Consider the following 15,207-nt stretch of genomic DNA (forward strand, 5'->3'; position numbering starts at 1 on the left):
CGAGTCTGATTCGTAGCCAGTCTTGCACATTCCCTCCCTCCCGTATTTTCCCTCCCTCGCATGGTTCACTACAAATTAGTTGTGATGTCCTAAAGTGGAGCCAGTGTGGTGTAGTGGTTAAGAGCGGTGGTTTGGAGCGGTGGACTCTGATCTGGAGAACCAGGTTTGATTCCCCACTCCTACACATGAAGCCTGCTTGGTGACCTTGGGCTAGTCACACTCTCTCAGCCCCACCTACCTCACAGGCTAGTTGAACTTGGGCTAGTCACACTCTCTCAGCCCCACCTACCTCACAGGGTGTCTGTTTTAGGGAAGGGAAGGTGATTGTAAGCTGGTTTGATTCTCCCTTAAGTGAGAGAGAAAGTCGGCATATAAAAATCAACTCTGCTTCTTCTTCTAAAGTGGGTGCCTTAATAAACCAAGGGCAGTTTATTTCCCAGTTCTGTGTTTTTTTTAAACAAAAAAACACACAAAACAAACACAAAAGAACTATCCAAGCTCTTAAATAGCCTACATTTGGATGTCACAACTCCTTGGTGTTAGATTGAAGAAGTCCAACCCATGTCTTCAATCTCAGTGTTCTGCATAGAAGGAGGAAGGGAATATATGAGCCCAGCAATTAACCAGATTCACTTCGTGGCCGCCACAAATGCCACTTTGGTCATGACATCTGATTTGAGCATTAAAACCACCATTAAATTAAAAGTAATAATGTTGAATCCAATCTATACTTTATCTCCAGCCATACTGGAGAGGGTTCCTGGACTTATAAAAGACTCCTCCACATGAGCGGCGGATGCTAATCTGGTGAACCGGGTTGGTTTCCCCACTCCTACACACGAAGCCAGCTGGCTGACCTTGGGCCAGTCATGCTCTCTCAGCCTCACCTACCTCACAGGGTGTCTGTTGTGGGGAGGGGAAGGTGATTATGAGCCGGTTTGATTCTGCCTTAAGTGGTAGAAAAAGTCAGCATATAAAAACCAACTCTTCTTCTTTGGGGAACAAAATGGTTCCACAAAAGAAAAGCCAAGGAGTAGGAGTAGGAGTTGGTTTTTATATGCTGACTTTCTCTCCCACTTTAGGAAGAATCAAACTGGCTTACACTCACCTTCCCTTTCCCTCCCCACAACAGACACCCTGTGAGGTAGGTGGGGCTGAGAGAGTGTGACTAGCCAAAGGTCAGCCAGCTGGCTTCACGTGAAGGTGTGGGGAAACAAATCCAGTTCACCAGATTAGCGTCTGCTGTTCATGTGGAGGAGTGGGGAATCAAACCCAGTTCTCCAGATCAGAGTCCACCGCTCCAAGTACCTTCATCCAGTTTTGTTGCTGCATTGGGGAATGTACACAGCCCCTCCTCTTTCCTACCTTCTGTAATGATTGAGATTGTCCACATGACTTTGTGTAGCGGGCTGTTGTAAACAGTTGTAAACAGTGTTATATAAAATCATTTTACAAATATAAAAAAATATGATTGTGCAATTAAAAATAGCAACAAAATTGATCTTGCGAGAGATAGAATTAATCACATAGTACAAAGTCCCTCATGATGCCTTAATTGTCCTACTAGAAAAATTTGATATTCAACAACTCCCTACCCAAAAACGGGAACTGATTTCAATACTGCTACTGGCAGCAAAATTTCTGATTGCCTCGTATTGGAAAAAAGCAAAGATGCCTTCTATTGGGCAGTGGTATGAGAAGGTGTGGAACCTTTTAATTTCAGATAAGATATCTTCACAACACAAAGTAGCAAATAACTTATTCTACAAACTTTTTAAATATATGGCTGGCTTTTCTAGAATATGTGGAGAGGGGAGGCATCACGACGTAAACAGTGCCCACAAAACTATCGGATGATTTGGATTTATTAAGTTCTGCTAAATGGTATTTTTTTCTGTTAAAAGCACTGGTGTATAATGTTGGAACAAAGTATAATATTGGAACATATTTTGGAACCAAGTGTTGAAACATATCTTGACTGTACAATGATGTCTAACGTATTGCTGTTGTGTTTTTATTTTTGTTGTTGTCATCAACAAAACTCAAAATAAAGAGTTAAAAAAATAGCAACAAAATTAAAAAAATAAGTAAAGGAATGTTATTCTTTATAAGCTTGTAGCATGATGATTACCACTGATACTTTTAAAAACTTTGTCCCAATTCCTCTCTACAGTTGGTGGAAGAATATCCTGCGAACTGTGAGTTCTGCGGCAGCTTGTTGAGAGACTTTCCTTCATTTGAAAGTCTAGAAAAAATTGCCGAATATGGATCTGTAAGTAATGGAAAAGCATTCTTCTGGGCTCTTTGGAAAGCCAGGGACCACACTGCCATGTAATAGCGGGCCCTTGCTTTCCAGCTTTTCTGTTGCCAGCCATGCAGAGACCTACAGGAGTTCCTTGTGAATGAAAGGAAGCGCTATGCAAAGGTGGGAGTGGAATGGATTGATATAACCCCCCATAAGGCCCACGGGTCTGAGGCTGAGAGAAAAATAGCACGGGAAAGGGCCCGCCAAAGGTACTGCTTTCTCAGTCATTTTCAGGAATAAATCTGTAATTTTGAGGCAAGCCAGGATCAAAAATCAATTTTAAAGCAGGAAAAGATATGAGGAAGGGACATGTACTCCATCACTTTCCTTGCTTCTTAGTCAGAATCTCTGGCCTGGGCTCTTACTTAATTATTTTACCAACTTTCCATTCTTCCTTTTTGCCCGCACAGCAAGTTAACACATCTTGGAGACAATTAAAAGCAGAACAAAAATATGTACAAAAGCATGAAAACAATTAAAGGCAGAACTAAAATATATACAAAAGCATGAAAAACACAATTAAAACATTTGGTGAGGAAAGCGGGGAATCAGTGAGGGAACGCCAAACAGAACAAAAGAAGTCTTCCCCTGCTGGCGGTAGGCAGCAACTGATGAATCTCCGTGGGGGAGAATTCCAGATGTTTGGCGCCATGATCAAGAAGTTGGGTTGCCACTCACCTAATCTGAGAAGGTGGGAACACCCAAACCAGGGCCTCCGAAGGTGACTGTAATGGTCAAGTGAGTTAGACTCTTAGGGCCTAACTGCAATACACACAAGCACATATACCAGGACTTCACCAGCCGCATCTGCTGCAGAAAAACTGTTGGGAAGAGGAAGTATTAGAAGAGCAGTTTTTCTGTCACACAAGCTACGTTGTCAGTTACCTTCACTGTCCTTCCACGAGCATATGTATATAAACTCAGGAAACCAGGAATTTATGCCGTGTGCACTTTGATTTTTTGCAGGATGCGAGAGAGACAAATGGCAAAACAATTGTCCTTCTTGGCAGCACAACAAGAAAAACAAATCATTCGAATGCATTCCTCTCCTGAGCGTGAGTTGGATTATTCTGTGGTTGCGGTGGATTGTGCTTGCTAGTGTGTACCATGGTCACAGTGATCTTGTGTGTGTGTGTGTTAAGTGCCATCAAGTCGCTTCTGACTCATGGCGACCCTATGAATCAATCTCCTCCAAAACGTCCTATCTTTAACAGCCTTGCTCAGGTCTTGCAAACTGAGGGCTGTGGCTTCCTTTATTGAATCAATCCATCTCTTGTTGGGTCTTCCTCTTTTCCTGCTGCCTTCAACTTTTCCTAGCATGATTGTCTTTTCCAGTGACTCTTGTGTCTCATAATGCGACCAAAGTACAACAGCTTCAGTTTAGTCATTTTAGCTTCTAGGGTCAGTTCAGGCTTGATTTGATCTAGAACCCACTGATTTGTTTTTTTGGCGGTCCAGGGTATCCATAATACTCTCCTCCAACACCACATTTCAAAGGCATCTACTTTCTTCTTATCAGCTTTTTCATTGTCCAGCTTTCATACCCATACATAGTAATGGGAAATACTATGGCGTGAATTAACTTGATCTTGGTTGCCAGTGACACATCCTTACACTTAAGCATCTTATCTAGCTCCTTCATGGCTGCCCTTCCAGGTCTCAATCTCCTTCTGATTTCTTGGCTGGATGTCTCAAAACCCCATGATGAGACATCATACTCTGGCGGCCAAATATATATGGGAATATTAGTGCACATGAAATAAAGTGGATGTGTTTGTGGTTTTGGGGGACAAAAGGGCAGGGTTCAGCAGCCTTGTAGTTCTAACCTGCAAAGTGCATTTTATCCCTTCCTCCCTCTCCCTATAAATTTAAACAAAAACAGCCCAGCATTGACAGCTGCTGGAAGATAGGGATGCTCACAGACATTGGCTTTCTCCAGAGATTGTAAAGCTTTTGGAGATGATTAACAAACTGACATATCAGTATGATATGTAGCTCAAGTCTGACATAAAGCAAACAGTTCCCTACACTCTTATCAACTATTCCAAATGTACTAGCAGATTCAGCCATAGGGAGCAATGAGCAGCAGTATTTCAAAAACCCCACGATAACAGTTACTTCATCTATGAAGTCCTTTTCTCATTGCTGGGGCAACTGTCCCCCTGAGTCAGAACCTCAGTGCCATGTGTGAATCTAGCAATAATCACTAACATGTTTGTGCTATTGTAGTAAACCTTTCTCTCAGACACCAGTGCTTATTTATATATCATCATAAACCATAATTTCAATCCCAGTTAGTTGAGACATCTGAGTGCAGACAGTCTAACAAACTGCAGTAGGCTGGGATTTCATACTAGTATTTGTTAACCACAGTTTCTATGAATTGTGGTTTTGTTTTGACACCTGAATTTCCCAGACTACAGATTTGTTGGGTAGCAGTGCCCCTTGTGGCTACCTACCCGTAGAGAGGTCAGTGTGGGAAGGATGCCCTTCATACTGGGAGGTGGATGATGGAGCAAACCAGAATGTATGCACAAACCAGGATTTGTTACATACATCCAGAAGAGTAACTAGGGTTTGTAGAATATCATTTATTGGGATGCCTGAATGCAGCTAATGACAAAGAACTACAAGTTTTATAATTTGAAAATATTGTATGTAATGTACTGTATGCGCATGTGCTAACAATTTGATCCTGGGCCAGTGTAGCATGTAGCCCTGGTTTCCTCTTTCTGGCATGGCTGCACTAGCATTGAGTTTCTTCGTTTGATGACAATCTAAGAAACCAAGACTGGTGCCCATTGCAACAGTGGTGAGATAGTATACTTGTAAAGGTTGGATCCAAAGAACTGCAAGCAGAGGTTTGATGGCAGAGTGGATCACCCTACACCTCCAGGTGCCACCAAAACAGTGCTTCGGAGGGTCAGGGAACAGCTGGGCTACACCATGGGGGGGTGCAGCTGAAGTGGGAAATTTGCCAAAATGGCAGCTCACTCCTTGTAAGGACTTCTGCTAATGGAAAGGCCTTTCTTTCCAACTCTGGATCCAGCTCTGTGTCACCACACAGAGGCTATTTTTAAGTGGTCTCTGTACATGAAGAATCCCACACAGACTACCTCTAAGGCTGTTGCTGGAAACCAGCGTGGTGTGGTGGTTTAGAGCAGTGGTTAGGAGCGGTGGAGTCTGATCTGGAGAACCGGGTTTGATTCCCCACTCCTCCACATGAGCGGCAGATGCTAATCTGGTGAACTAGATTTGTTTCCCCACTCCTATACACAAAACCAGCTGGGTGACCTTGGGCTAGCCACACACTCTCAGCCCCACCTACCTCACAGGGTGTCTGTTGTGGGGAGGGGAAGGTGATTGTAAGGCGGTTTGAGTCTCCCTTAAGTGGCAGAGAAAGTCGTTATATAAAAACCAACTCTTCTTATAAAACAGGCAGAATACTTTCTTACAAAACAATCAATGATTAACTCAGTTTGAAATTATCAGTCCCAGGTGGAGAACCTACTTCCACAGACCAGCCTGCATGCATACGCTATTTGATCATGTGAATAAAATTTTAAACATTCCTTGGTTATTTAAAGTTGCACAGAAGACATTGGCAGATACAAACTACAAGACTAGATTTTATCTTCTCTAAAACTGGGATGTAATTAAAAACAAATACTAAATAGAAACTTCTGAAATCTTCACTAAGAAAGTACAGATTTTAATTAGACATTGTTTTAACCATTGTTTATTTTGTATTATTAGTACATGGTTAGACAAGAGGTTGTATGCATCAGAGTGGTTTTTGTGTGCAATACAATGTATATATACAGCATTCATTTTGTGCTGCTTTATGTTCCTTAGATAATAAACAACTCAAAACTATTTCATACATTCTGTCCCAAGAGCCTCCGTCTCTAACAGGCTGGACTAAGATTCCTGTAACGCCAACTGAACAAGGGAGTGAAAAGATTACCTACAGTATCTCTTGCTGTGACTTCACCATTGCAGGTGGAAAGGTAAGCCCTGTTCTTAATCCTTAAATGTCCAGATTGACATCCATGTGGGATGCAAGAACTTAGAAGTTTAGCCTCTGGTAGATGTTCACCATTGCGATGGGGGATATTAAATTCTCTGCCAGAGTACTTTTCCTGTCTTACTGTTCCTCATCTTCGGAGAGCTTATATGCTAGCCCGTTTTAAGATTCTCCCTTCTGCTATTTTGTATGGGAGATATAAGAAAATTCCATACTCCGCTAGGGTGTGTAACTGTGTTATGGGGGAGATAGAAAGTATTGATCATATTCTTTTGTATTGTCCATTTTATTGTGAAATTCATGCTGCCCTTTTAGATCCTTTTCTCTCAGATTATGCTGATCAAGTTGATGATAGTAAGATTAACCTGTTGTTATCCTCCCGAAGTTCTGAGATTATTGAAACTGTGGCTAAATTTCTTGGTGATGTAATTAAGAGGTGAGGTAAAATGAGGTATAGTGGCTAGGTTATACTCTGATTGCTCGATGGTTTGCCAGTAAAGGTATTGAAATTGAATTGACATCCACGTCTATGGATTTGGGCTTACACATCACCTGTGAAAATGGGGAACTAGAGGAGGCTCAGCCCTCCATGTCTGCATATGAGTACAACATCACATCGCAGTCTGGAAAACCCATTGGTACACTCCCCCCAAGTTGCACTGCTTCAGTGTGCAAGTGGGGATGGCACCAAACTGGGTGCAAAGGAAAAAGCATATATCCGCTGCTTTGAGTCCCCGATCAGGCAAAAAAGCGGGATATAAATAAACAATAAAACAAAAGTATATCTTTAATATCTGGAAGCTGTGAAGGTCTTGGCTCTTTACCCTTTAGATGGCCAGCTGTTGGCTTCGGCATGCCCGTTGTCTGCTGGCAAAAAGCAACTTTGCCTACATGTGCCCTAAAATAATAGCAACCCATAAACAGTGGGCTTATAAAAAAAATTGGGATAGAATTTTGCCCAGGAGAATTATCATATCAGTGGATGGGATTGTGGGAGATGGGGAGAGGAAGTGTGATTAGAAACCCATGCTATTCGCGCATTATGAAGTTGGCAGGTTGGGTGAGACATGAGTTGTGGGTTTTCCAGTTCCCATACCCGGTAACTGCTTCAGTTTGGGACTGTGCATGTAGAGAAGGGCTTCAGCCTCCACCTGTGCAATTTTCCTGACCTGAAATGGACCGTAGGGTACTATTTATCCACTGGGAAAGCCCATTTGTATCCCACAGAATCTGGGAATGCCAACCCCTTCATTAAATTAACCAGTACCAAGGGATGCAACAAAGCACAACTTTTTGTGTTGCTAGTCGCCACTACCCATCTTTCTTATAAGCTACCCATCTTCTAGCAACCGGCTTGCCTTTTGAAAGCTGGGACTCATGCAGATAAAGACAGTTTTTCTACATACCTTGTTTTCTTCCCTTGTGCAGTTATTGAAAAATCAGTTCTTGCAACAATACTACAAAAACGGTGTAAAGTTTCTTACTATGTTTCCAGATGGGACGGCGCAAATATTGTATCCTTTTGTGGCTTATCTCGCGTCGCTGGTGGCAGCATCTGAACCATATTTTGACAAGATCTGAGTAAAGTTCATTTCAAGTCCCACTGACATGAACTGGGGTGGACTGGCTTCAGTTATATATTACCCCCTTCTAGCTCTCTTGAAGTCCCGAAACAGAGTCACACTCTTCTAAGTCTATTGAAGTCAGTTAGCTTTGACGGTGTAACACTGCTGAGGAAAACACGGTTGGTGACCTTAGGTCAGTCCCTCTTTCTCAGCTTAATACTGCCTAATGGTAAGGATAAAATGGAACAGCTCTCATGGATGTCATCATGAGCTGCTTGGATGAACAGAAGAGTGATGACCTTTACACACAGGGTTATATCAAAGTACAGTAATCAAGAAGCATCCGTATAGTACAGTGGGTAGTGTGCAGATCCAGGGCTGGGGAGTCCCCATGGTGAAATCTTCACTCAGCCATGAAGCTCACCGGTGTCCAGCCCTAGGGTTGGATCTAGACTAAATGTTGTAATGGCAGTGTGGAATTTTCCTGCTTCCCCCCCTCCCACTGCAGCCCACTAATGTCCACAAAATGCTGCTGCTGAGGGATAGGGTATCTTGAGGAATGACATGAAGGGGAACATGAGCAGGAAGAGGAAATCGGTAGAAATGTCAGGTTTCGTTTGGATCCATCCCCTTGTCTCTTGACCTAAGGCTTTTCCGCATTCACAGTTTCCTTATGTGTAAGTTCCTGTTTCTTGGTGGGGGGGGGGGGGGGCTTTCCAGTTCTGCATGTGTTTTGCTCCCTCTAGTGGTAGATATGGTATCAAACAAGTTTATATCCAACACATCTACCTGTAGATTTAAACTGTAGGTTTTACTCTGGATATAAACTTTTAATATCAAATTGACCACAAGAGTGAGCAATATATGCGCAGAAATGATACCCCCCCCCACGAAACAGGAACTTACAAGCGAGGACACAGCGAATAAGGAAAAGCCTCTAGCTTAGCTCAAGTTTTCATGGGAATGTAGGTAAATGAACATATTATGAGTTAGATCCAACTAAAGTGTCCATGTGCACAAGAACTTACATCTATAGAGCTTGATTTTCCTGCTTCCCACTCCCATGGCAGCCTGAAATGCCACCTGAACTCCTGTTCCTGAGGGAGAGGAGACTACCAGGAACTGGATTGGGAGGGCATTTTAGACTGCTGGGAGGGGGGAAATCACACTTTATGGGCATCTGCAAAAAGATCAGTCTGGATCCAAACCTATGTCTTCAAAATGGAACATGAGAAACGGAACTGAGAGCATCTTGCTTAGAGAAATGGCCACAAAATGTCACTTATAACTGGCTCTCAACAATTCTAGGCACTATTTTCTGGGTGGCACCCCATTAAAAACGCCCAAGAACTAATTGACTGAAGCCACCCCGCACTCCTGGCAATGCAGCAACATTCCTAAGCAAGCAACTGGGCCATAGGATCCTTATCCATGTGCAGCTATCCCTCTGGGAATCTGGCCATTATTATTGTACCAAGGAAGGAGAGTGGCGGTTATATTTGTATAGTACAAGAAGACAGTTCTGAGAATGCAGACATCCAAGCGGTGTTTGAATCCTCTGGGCAAGGGACTTGCTATCATCCCAACGGAATTGTGTGGTATGTCCTTTTAAATTAGTGATTTGGGTTTCTCTCTCTCTGCACTTAGTATGGATTATGCAGGTTGTATTTAAAACCAAGAGTTGGTAGGTTTTACTGTTTTAACAGTACATCCAGTGTGATCAAACTCCCTTTTTGGTGGCTAGATTGCCTGGCATTAAGCATGTACGAAACATTCACTAAATTCCCAATGATGATGATGAAGAAGAGTTGGTTTTTATATGCCGACTTTCTCTACCACTTAAGGCAGAATCAAACTAGCTTACAATCACCTTCCCTTCCCCTCCCCACAATAGACACAATAGACACCCTGTGAGGTAGGTGAGGCTGAGAGAGCATGACTTGCCCAAGGTCACCCAGCTGGCTTCATGTGTAGGAGTGGGGAAACAAATCCAGTTCACCAGATTAGCCTCCACTGCTCATGTGGAGGAGTGGGGAATCAAACCCGGTTCTCCAGATCAGAGTCCACCACTCCAAACCACTACACCATGCTGGCAGTTGGCACAAAAAACACTGGACTTCAAAAGTGGACATGTTTTCTGTTTCAGTATAAGTACCTCAGGTGCGTTGTCCTTTGGAAGGAACACAAATGCTGGCAGTAATCCTCTTCTTCCATTTGGCAGTGGTGGCTCAGCCAGCTTTAAACAGAAGTGAGGTGGGAGAAAATTGGAAGTGTAATCTGGCATTCAGGGGAATGAAGAGCAGAGGGCAGCCAGGGGTTCAGACCACAGACTGAGCACGTTTGCTGGGACAGGGTTGCGCACCAGTCAGGCAGAAGGGGCGAGACCAGTGCAATAAGGTTGCCACCACCCATCTTTAGAAGGGGCAGACTGGCCGAAAGATATCAAACAGGTCACTGCAATATTGTGATGGGAGGCACCAGAAGCATAGACATTTACTTGGCTATGGACAGGGTGTTCTTGGTTGGGGTGCCATCACAGCAAGCAAGTTGAAGTGAGCACATGAAGCTGCCTTATACTGAATCAGACCCTTGGTCCATCAAAGTCAGTACTGTCTACTCAGACCGGCAGCGGCTCTCCAAGGTCTCAGGTTAAGGCAAGTGTTGAAGCAAGTAATGAATCTGCGGGCGGGGGCGGGGGGGAGCATGCCAGTACTTGGTCCTTGTCAGGGGTGAAAGTCAGCTGACATGCGGCAATACTGCATACCGGGGGGAAAAAGGGCCCCAAGTGGTACCTCCCATCTTTAGTTCCCCCAAGAAAGACAGTCCTGGTTAAAAAACAAACAGATGTTAGTTACTTTCACCCCTGGTTTAAGGTTGGCAGAATCCAACCAGCTTTTCAGCTGGTGAAGAAAGAGGATCCCCTTTGATCAACCAAAGAAAGGCTGTTCTAGGAACCATGGGACCTATGTGGACAAAGGCTATTTAGGAAGAGAGTTGTACTAAGGAGGGGAATTGGACAAGATTGTATTTACAGAACTGGCTAGATACAATTCAACTGCTAGGGGTGTACTTGGAGGGCAAACAGAAGAGGAGGAATCATGTGTGCCCACCCGAGCACTTCTTAGGAAGAGCAGGATAAAAATATAGTGCAAGCAATATGGTTGTGTGTGTTTTTTCTTTGAGTTCATTTCACGTTATTATTTTACTCCTTTAGGATAAATATTACAATTCGAGGAGGACATTATTCAGACCAAGATGGCAACAAAGTGAAAACATGGATCTGGCCAAACCAGTTGCAGAAGTACACTCCTACAGTACCATTTAAACCCGTATTTGTGTCCTTGAACCAGAACGTCGGTGTCAGGATTTTTGGGCAAGACAAAGTTGCCGTTTCTTTCCTGGCAATGGGGAAACAAGCAAAAATCAACGTAGGAACAAAAGTGAAGGTACTTCATTTTAAAGGAACCAGGGGATGAATGAGTTTACATGTTCTTATAATTGGAGTTGAGTAGGTAAAAGGGGGATTGTTTTGTGACTGAGGGCAGAACCTTTACCAAAAAGAGAACGAATGGCTTCAAACCATTGGAGGTATTAGAAAGTGAAGTTACATCTGCTGAAGACTGGAACAAAATTGATCTGGTTTGTACAGAACTATACCATTCGGCATCATTTGATCAAATGGTCTAGGTGGACATCCAAAACATTTGGCTAATCAAGGTATTTTACACTGATCTTTATGTATGCACAAAGCATTACAGCAGCATGTACAATCAACGTAGATTGGGATAATCAATCATGTTGGCTAATCAACAGTATATTGAAACCAGTGGGCTTAGATTGCCGTAACTAGGGGTGTGTCCTTTTTTTTTTTTTTTGTATTTTTCATGTTTGGGTTTATTAAACCTGAAAATTTCCAAAAAAATCCAGAAAACCTGGATTTTTTTAAAAGGAATTCAGGTTAATAAACCTAAACCCAACAAATATCCAACCCAAAAAAAATGGGATCCACACAGCCCCACTTCTCCGGAGAAGGCTGGCAGTGAAGATTTATTTCAGATTCTTTCAAATTCAGCATTATTGGGGGACCCACTTTTCGCTCCCTTTAATTGCCGCCATTTTTGTAAAAAAAACAAAACAAAAAAAACCATAAATACCAAAAAGATATTTTTTGGGGTTTTTTTCAGTTTGGCATATACACAGTTCAGTTATGTAGTTCTATAAGACATGCAGATGTCAAAAGAAGATTCAACATTAGAGGCTGATGGCAGACTGTGCTATTAAATGATAGGAAAATCAACTTGGGTTTACTAAATTACTGTTAGGTTTACTCAGGATTCTTTTACGAGGGACTTTTTCAGTCTTTTTTGGCAGACTGATATCACCCCTTCCCATAAGTTTGTTGACACTTTCAAAAAAAGCTCTAAAGAATTTGTGAGGCAAGACTTGTGAGCCAGCATGGTGTAGTGATTAAGAACAGTGGACTCTAATCTGGAGAGCCGGGTTTGATTCCCCACTCCTCCACATGAGCAATGGACTCTAATCTAATGGGTTGGTTTTCCCAATCCTACACGTGAAGCCATCTGGGTGACCTTAGGCTAGTCACAGCTGTCTTAGAGCTCTCTCAGCCCCACCTTCCTCGCAAGGTGCCTATTGTGGGGAGGGGAAGGGAAAATGATTGTAACCCAGTTTGATTCTCCTTGAAAGGTAAAGAAAATCGGCTCTTCTTCTTTCTAGGAGCCATGTTGACTCTTCTTAGCAAAGCATCTTCACTGTGGTTATCAAACCTTTTTACCAGTTTACTTGGAACAGCCATTAGGCCAAAGGTCCTGTAATTTCCTGACACTTCCAGCGTGTGCTGTCTATTGAATTTCTCTTGGACTGAAGTATCCTGTGGCTTTAGCCACTTTGCTAACTCTCTGCCCTTTCTTTCCTTAAAAGGCATTCACGAGTCATCATCCATGGCCAAAGCACGTGTCTGAAGATGACCTCATGCTATTTGCCTGCAGGATAAAGATTCTCCAAGTGTTTGCTAAATTGCATGGCTGTTTAGAATTTTCTTGCAATGATCAGTGGACTAAAATTCAGCTCCCTTCATACATTTCAAGACAGGCTTTGAAACTGATGGACCTTTGCAGAGAGTCTGCTGTCAGTGCTACTTTGGACAAATTAATCATGTCAATAATAAACATGCCAGCCTGATTAGCATCATGAGATATTTTTTTCATTGTTCTACAGAAGGTCTACAAGTACGGTGAATTCCATACCGATGCCTTACTAGGGTGGTTAAATCTCTAAGGGTGAACAACTTCAGACTGAATGCTGACATGATGGAGATAGGGATGGAGGCTTAGATCTTGAAGGTCATTGGCCTTCCCGCATTTGATGCGTCCAGCTGGCACTTGCTGGTTCAGCTAAGAGAGAGATGGGGTTTTAAGAATATAAGAATGGCCCTGCTGGATCAGACCAAGGCCCATCAAGTCCAGCGGTCATCACACAGTGGCCAACCAGGTGCCTCTAGGAAGCCCACATAAGGTCCTGACCTTATTACTGGAGAAGTAAATTAATGAAGTTGTGAGAACTCTTTCCTCCAACTTTATATAGACCGGAAGATGGTTCTGTGCTGATCTGGTCACATGGATTCGTGCTGTGGTTACCTCCAAGCTAGACTACTGTAATGCACTCTACATGGGTCTGCCCTTAAAGTCAACTTAGAAAGCTGGTACAGAACGCTGCAGCCCTGCTACTATTGGGTGCTAGGCAGAACGTGCATATCACACTCATTCTGTAGTCACTCCATTGATTAGCTATGAGTTACTAGTTCAATTCAAGGTTCTGGTTATCACCTACAAAGCCCTTAACAGCCTTGGACCCACACAGCTGCAGGACCACCTCTCCGGCTATGTGCTGCCATGACTGCTTCATACATTGGACCTAAGTCTTCTGAAAGTACCACCCTGCAAATGGATAAGACACATAACTGCCCTTTCATGCACATTCCCTGCTGCAGCTCCCACCTGGTGGAATGGTTTGCCAGAGGAAGTCAGGAAGGCCCCCACTGGTTCTATCATTGTAGAGACTGTGCAAAACAGAAATGTTCAGGAGAAGATTTTTATAAAGGGATTAGAACTGTAGTATAATGTAACAGCTCAGGATTTTGCTTTTATAAGGGAATGGGATTGCAGTCTTTTGCAGTGCTTGTTGGATGTATCACCTTCCTTTTACTGCATTCTACCTTTGTTACCCATTTTCTGCATTATATAATGACATGCTTTAGACAAGGGGTTTTTTTTTGTATTGTTTTCCAGTCCTGTCATCCTAGTTCTATTGCATTGATCATTAGAAGTCTTATGATGTCTGAGCGAACAGTTTTTGTATTTTGAGTGTCGGTAAGAAACATGGGCTATAATAAATGAAGTAAGTACATAAATAAGTGAAGTGGAAAATATATTGAAATATATATTTAGCAATTGTTCCACTTATGCTTTGCACAAAATATGCAGTACCTTCTTGGATTGCTAGCAATCATTTTCAGTCTGCACTATGCATCTATATTTTCAGGCCTTACTATGCATCTATATTTTTAAAGGAAAATGCCATTCCAGAATCCGTTTTTGTTAGGATAGCTTTTACCCGATGTTGCTGCTAATGAATGAAATTATGAGATGCAGTCTAGGAAGAAAATATAGCAGAATGTCTACATTTAACTAAAAAAACAAAAACCCAAGGTCACAATGACAAAGGGAGGCTAATTCCAGATATTTCTTAACTACTAACCTACCAAAAGATAAAGAGATGATGAAATCTTTCTTCCAACCATGACTGGTTAATTGCTGTTGCTGGGGGGAGGAGAAATGAGAGAGAGTGCTGTCCAGTGGTATTTGGGTTCATTCATCATTTTAGAAGATACCTCCAGAGCTTCTCTCTGTATGTTTAGCCAGGGAAGGAAATCTCTGGAGGACTCACCAGCTACATTCGCTGATTTTTTTTACACTATTCTAATAAATTCACCTGCAATAACAGTAACCGTGTACATTTTCATTAATTACCATTCTCATTCATTACCCTCCCAACTGACAACATTCAAGTTAGAAGAGGAACTGGGAACCTATGTTAGGCAGGAGATTGAACACTAGAGTGTACATCAATATAATCAATAGGATGATACATCTAATAAGCAATGTAATAGTACTAGGAATTGCAGAAGTTTTGAAATTGAGCTGCCTTCTGAACAAAGCACATGACATGTTAAGGACTGCAGAAATGTGATTACATCAGTAGACAAACAGTATGTTTTCTTTAACCAGTCTCTT

The 15,207-nt window shown here is 42.5% G+C and overlaps 1 protein-coding gene across 1 annotated transcript in view; it reads left to right on the plus strand.

The window, feature by feature from the left end:
- The window catches only part of ERICH6 (glutamate rich 6), a 38,612-nt gene extending 25,516 nt beyond the window's left edge, over positions 1-13,096 (plus strand). The window contains exons 11-18 of the mRNA XM_056850390.1: positions 2,174-2,272; positions 2,357-2,514; positions 3,272-3,360; positions 6,161-6,315; positions 7,761-7,846; positions 9,337-9,495; positions 11,112-11,343; positions 12,836-13,096. Of these exons, the coding sequence (XP_056706368.1) occupies positions 2,174-2,272; positions 2,357-2,514; positions 3,272-3,360; positions 6,161-6,315; positions 7,761-7,846; positions 9,337-9,495; positions 11,112-11,343; positions 12,836-13,096 (1,239 nt within the window). The remainder of the gene's footprint in view (positions 1-2,173; positions 2,273-2,356; positions 2,515-3,271; positions 3,361-6,160; positions 6,316-7,760; positions 7,847-9,336; positions 9,496-11,111; positions 11,344-12,835) is intronic.
- The last annotated feature ends 2,111 nt before the right edge of the window (positions 13,097-15,207 follow it).

Source organism: Euleptes europaea, chromosome 5, assembly GCF_029931775.1.
Source record: "Euleptes europaea isolate rEulEur1 chromosome 5, rEulEur1.hap1, whole genome shotgun sequence".
Lineage (NCBI taxonomy): Eukaryota > Metazoa > Chordata > Lepidosauria > Squamata > Sphaerodactylidae > Euleptes > Euleptes europaea.